The 5,734-nt window shown below is 41.4% G+C and overlaps 1 protein-coding gene across 1 annotated transcript in view; it reads left to right on the top strand.

The window, feature by feature from the left end:
* Positions 1–1,184, top strand: part of ENPEP (glutamyl aminopeptidase (aminopeptidase A)) — a 35,116-nt gene extending 33,932 nt beyond the window's left edge. The window contains exons 20-21 of the mRNA XM_010008967.1: positions 590–668; positions 907–1,184. Of these exons, the coding sequence (XP_010007269.1) occupies positions 590–668; positions 907–1,056 (229 nt within the window). The 3' untranslated portion in view covers positions 1,057–1,184. The remainder of the gene's footprint in view (positions 1–589; positions 669–906) is intronic.
* The last annotated feature ends 4,550 nt before the right edge of the window (positions 1,185–5,734 follow it).

Raw genomic sequence — 5,734 nt, 5'->3', positions numbered from 1 at the left:
AATAAATGCTGATTTAAAAGTATGGAAAGTTCTACCAAGGCCTTTGAAATCTGGTTATTGCATGGAAATGAGTCAGTCATGTGTCTACTCTTTCCACGACTTCATAACAAGAAGACAGAGCATAGAATTATTTTCAGTTCTTTCTAGAGGTAACAGCAAGCAGCAGGTGTACATACGAGCAGCTTTGCTTCTCCCTATTTGAGTGACTTCTTTCTCCTTCCTTCTCCTTTCTTAGAGCTTAGTGAGAGCACAGGAGCAAAGCACACCTGGAAGCCTAGAGCTGTGAAGTGAATAGCATTTGTATTCTTGAGCAGTAATACACATAATTCCAATGTGACAAAATAACTCATTAATTAAAAAAGAATATATATAATCTCCCTGAAGAGATCACTCCATTAGTAAATGTACTTGAGAACAGCAAAGATATGGTACAGGACTACAATTTTTCAAGTATTTCCAAAACTGCTGAAATCTGAATGCATCTGTTTTATTGCAGCAGTTAGAAGTTTAAGTTTCAGGTAATTACTTGTGCCTTTACTTTTTAATGGATTTGCACCAAACATTATTGATGAATTTTTTTTTTCTCTAGATTCACTATCAATGACAGAAACCTTGGTCGAATAGTAACTATTACTCAAACCTTCAACACTGAGCTCCAGCTTTGGCAGGTAAGGTGATAGCAGTTTTCTTGGGTTTCAGTCAATATATTTAACAATCAATTAGCTAGGAAACTTAACTTTTATCCTCTACAAGTATAAAGCAATTATGGATTACTGTAAAATTATCCCAGGGCTACTAGCCTGAGCCTAAATATCCAGTCAAAATCGCAAAGTAGCAATTACTTGCTACTTGCCCAATAGCAGCTTTACTTGCTTCATGTCAATTCTTTTTCTCTCTCTTTTCCAGATGGAAAACTTCTTTGAGAAATATCCTAATGCTGGGGCAGGAGAATCACCCAGAAGTCAGTCGGTTGAGCAGGTGAAGAACAATATTGAATGGCTGAAAGCAAACAAGGAGGAAATACAAAGGTGGCTAGAAACACGGCCAGGCTCCTAAAGTCTTACTTTGTTAAAAATACCACACACTCATTCTGGACACTCAGATCATCAGAGGTATTTAGCAATGTGGATTTCTCACCTAGGTACCTTAGAGGACCATGGCCTAATATTTTTTCTATAAACATTCAAAAGACCACTGCCAGAGCAATGTTTGTGCAGTCGCTGATCCTAGATCTTGCCATCAGTTGTGTGCAGGAATAGCTTTATATTTTGAGAGATTAGTTTGCATGAACAGTAAAAATGTTCAAAGTTACTCAAGGCAGAAGTGATGGCAGAACTAGGCTTATCAAGGTGGTCTCACTCCTTCTGCATACCACACTGAAAAGCTGTTTCTTAGTTCTCATGAAGTGTATCTAATACACTCAGGGATTTCTTTCCAAGTACACCGCATAGGAACTTTCTTCTGATGGAAAGGGAATTAAACAGTAATGTTAACATTGACTGAAAATCATCCCCTACTCACTGTCTCTTTTCTTAGGGAAAAATAAAAATTAAAAAATCTACCTGCAAATCTCAGTCTCTTCCTAATAAAGTGGTAAAACTGCCTGGCATATAGAAAAGCAGCTGTCACATAGCCTACCTTTGCTGTATGTACTGTTTCAGTGACTTTTGGGGAGGGGGAAATATTTTATCTCCTCTGAGAAAAAACATTTAAAATGGCAAATTCAGGCAGAGGGGGTAGATGAGTCCCATTGCTGTTATTCAGTCTACTGCAGAAGTGCAGGCAGCAAAGAAACAACTCTCTGCCCCATACCCTTCTGCCACTATGATGCTGGAGAAGGCAGCAGGGCTACTCTGTCTACCCCCCACCTACAATGTGCTGTGTCCTGACACTGTATAGGCAGCAGATGTGAGCATCAACCTCCTTGTCTTCTCATTTGTCTCCTGAGCGGAAAAGCACTGCAGAAGGCAACCAGTTAGACTGGTCCCTACCTGGATGCCCTGGGAGCAGGACCACGGAGCATCTCACAGTAGGTAGCTCAGGGAAAGATTAGGCGCAGCTGTTGGGAAACTGCAGAGAGATGGGAGGACAGAGACATGGAAAAGCACTTCCCTTCATCCTGCAATGCTATTTGAAGGGAAAGCTATTGATGTTGAGGAGATGGCTCTAATGTACAGAAATCCTGGAGTACAGGCTCTGTCTGCCTCTGGGCCTTGCTACAGCACAGAGGATTCAAGAGAAGCTTATACAGTCCCCAACTGAAAAAATTTACCCCACTCACCCAGGACATTCAGGGCTGGTACTGTTTTGGGACTCTCCCTAGATACCCAAATAGCAGTGACAAGCCCAGGCAGATCTGGTGACCAAGCCAGTTGTTCTGTCAAAGGAAAATATCAGTCATTTTGCCTCATGCAAATAAAACATGACAGAATTTTGACTAACAGTAATTACAACTTGCTACAGGTACCAGCTGCTTCTTAAGGTAAAGGAGAGGGCAAAGGGCCAGGCAATTTCTTCCAGTTTTTCTTCTTGGTCAGAATCACACTTGGAAGACAGTGAAAGTGAAGCCGCTGTCCACACCCAAATGACCAGCAGCTCAGCACATGGGGAGTGGGCTGTACTTGAGTAGCAGCTCCCTGCGCAGTAGGACACATGTCAACTTGTCTTCAGGATTCACACTTTTGATGAATGAAGGAGCCAAACAAAAGCTCTCTTGGTTTCAGGGTCATGAACTGGTTTGACAGCTCTGCACTGTAATACTGTCAGTGTGTTCTATCACTGTGACTGTACAAGACTATGATCAGCTCAGAAAAATTTTCTTTGCACTGCCAGCAATGTATGTTTTAATTGACAGCTTTTAACTACAGCTGGCCATGCAATAATGCAACACAAATATGAAGGTATTCAAGCACAGAGCTCCGTTTTTTCCCCTTTCAGAGAATATTTCATGACATTTGGCAGAAAAAACGATCCTCTAACTATTCATACGTTTCTGCCACAATTTGCCATAGGAAGAAAAGTCTGAGGTACGGGTACTATGGGAATGATACATGATTAAATAGTTAAGAGATTTCTATCCTTTGCTACATGTAGCCCCCACCACCCCTGAGTGGCAGAGGACTTGCCAAAATTGTTAGCAATAGTAGTAGGCCTTCATCAAAGAAAACATAAATAATGAAGATTTTCTATATGGCTGGAATGATACAGCAACTGAAAAATACCACTAAGGCAAAGAGAGAGCAAGTTGCAAAGGTCAAGCCTGAACAGCTACTGGGCTTGTGACTCTGAGTGAATGGAGGAGAAAAGGGGATTTAAAGTAGTGAACCAAGCAATTGCCAGCTGTCATTTGATTCTTCCTGTGTTTAGGAAGGGACTATGTTCAGCTTTTGTGCCTGAGCCACACTGGATCGTAGAGACATTTGGCTCAGACTTGGATACTTTTGATGTTACACAAAGGCTAGCTGGATTTCTACACCAGTCTTAAGTGGGTAGGTGAACATGGAAGTAAACCCAAAAGCCCCGAAAGAAGGCTTCTGTCAATTTTAAATAATGTTCTCTAGATTACACAGTGCTCTTTCTACCTTTAAATGGCTCATGGAGAATGTACTGTATGGCATGTGCCTCTTTCAGACTGTTTGTCCTAGATGGATAACAAATCTGGTACATGCTAAATCTTTCGGTCAGGAACTACTGCATTTACAAATGGTCTGTGATAAGGCTAAGAATGCCAATTTGAAACTGAATCCAAAGAAATGTGAACTGTTTTAAAAAGAGATAATTTTCCCTCAGTCATTCGATCAGTGAAGAAGGAATTTCTACTGATAAAGCCAAGTGAGGGAGTGCAGAACCAGCTGGCTCCTTATATCCATGCAGCTTTCTGAGGTTCTGCTATTCCTATTGTGCCACAGCAAAAGCTGTTGCGCACAGTGAGGCAAAGAAATGCTTTGAGTAATCAAAGTGCGATGTGGTGAAGTTAAAGAGGGGCCACTTGTGACTGTTGCAGTGTTGCCTTACACGAGCTCTGCAAATCTTTTCCATATCAGCTACAGCTGTACGTCCTATAGAGCCTGAGCCCATGGGCCCCAGGAAGCTGTAAAACTGATAGGCACATAAAAATGCTTTATCTTGATGACTGAGGTGAAGAAACAACTGAAAACTTTGTATTACTGCACAGAAAGAAAAATGAATAGCACCAGTGCAAAAAGCAAGGCAATACAACTCCCCAGCTGAGCTGGTTTCTAGAACAGCAGCTAAGATCACAAAGCACACAGACGTTAAAAAAAACCAACAAACCTTATACATATGATTATGGATGATTAGGAAGTATGCCTCCAGTCTTTCCACAATGAACAGTGTCATTTCTTGTCTGCAATCATTTTGGATTTCCATTCTATATTTCCTGCTGTCAAACACATTCACACTCTGCAGGTTATTAAAGAAGCTGCTCCAACCAGGAAGAGCATACCACAGAGCTACAGAGCTCATACATATAGCAGGTCTGCAACTCGGAAGTATTTTTTAATGTCTTTTGCAAAGAGAGAGCCTTAAACCAAACAACTGCAAGATGCTTTCTGGAAGGTAGTTAATGCAGCTATTAGCCAGAGCAAAACATTGTACAATATTATGGAAAAAAAAAAAAGGTGGTCAAGTTCTTATGAGCCAAAAGAGCTGCTGTGGCAGTCTAGGAAACAGATATTCCAGGTGTTTGGTGAGCAGCCAAAAACTGATTTGATTAATTCATTTTAGCAAATAGTCACTTTCAGCAAACTGAAATTATCGCCCACCCAGGTTTGTTATGCAACTTCAGCTGAAGAAAACACTTTGGACCTGAAGTAACACAACCACTGATGAAAAGTCATCAACCACCCTTTTTCTTGGGCTGGAGCACTTGCAAAGAAAGCAAGCAGATCAAAGTTCAGTTCTGTCTCCTCTACGGAAGTGGAAGTGAACACAGGATTTCAGACCCTTGTATTTTATTACTACTTTAACTGAAGATAGATATCTTCAACAGAGGATGCTAATAAGTTCAGATCTGTATTAATAGGCCCTAAGTAATTAGAAGTTTAGATGAGCACCATTCCTTAGTACAATGGTTTGAACAATAACTGGAAAGGGCGGACATATGGTTTAAGATTCTCTCCAGTAGAAACAGTAATTCACTAAGTCTTCTACCTCCCGCACATTCAACCATTGCACACAAGGGGCGCTCCTCTCTTCCCCTGCTCTTGTAAATGCAGCCCTTCTTTTACTTTACCACCTCAAGGACTTCAAATCAAAAGGCTCAGTCCTATGAGAGGGAACATTTCTGTGTCAGGCGAGACAAAATTTCAGGTTTTCATTTCCTCAGCAGAAAACAAAGCTTAATTCAAGCTGCACAAACTCATTCCCCTCCTCCCTAGTTCAGGAGAAAAACAAACAAACAAAAATGTGCTCCCAAAATAACATGACTGTTGGCTTCATGTATGGGCTGCTGTGCTCCCCAGCCAGACTGCAACAGGGGAAAGACAAGCTCCAGGCTCAAGAGTGAAAGAACAGAAACTAGGAGGTGAACCAGAGCAAACTACACCCTCAGGTATCGCCCTAGCCACAAAACAGAAGGACACAATTGTGCAATTTAAGGAAGGCTGATGCAAGCAGGGACTGGCTCTAACGAACATTGAGCCAATCACCGTGTTTTCCAAAACGGAACCTCCAGAAGAGCCAACAACGCGTAATTAGCATTGAAACAACACAA

The sequence above is a fragment of the Chaetura pelagica genome, unplaced genomic scaffold (genome assembly GCF_000747805.2).
Source record: "Chaetura pelagica isolate M959 unplaced genomic scaffold, ChaPel_1.0 scaffold221, whole genome shotgun sequence".
Classification (NCBI taxonomy): domain Eukaryota; kingdom Metazoa; phylum Chordata; class Aves; order Apodiformes; family Apodidae; genus Chaetura; species Chaetura pelagica.
This window is presented reverse-complemented; position numbering and strand designations above follow the sequence as displayed.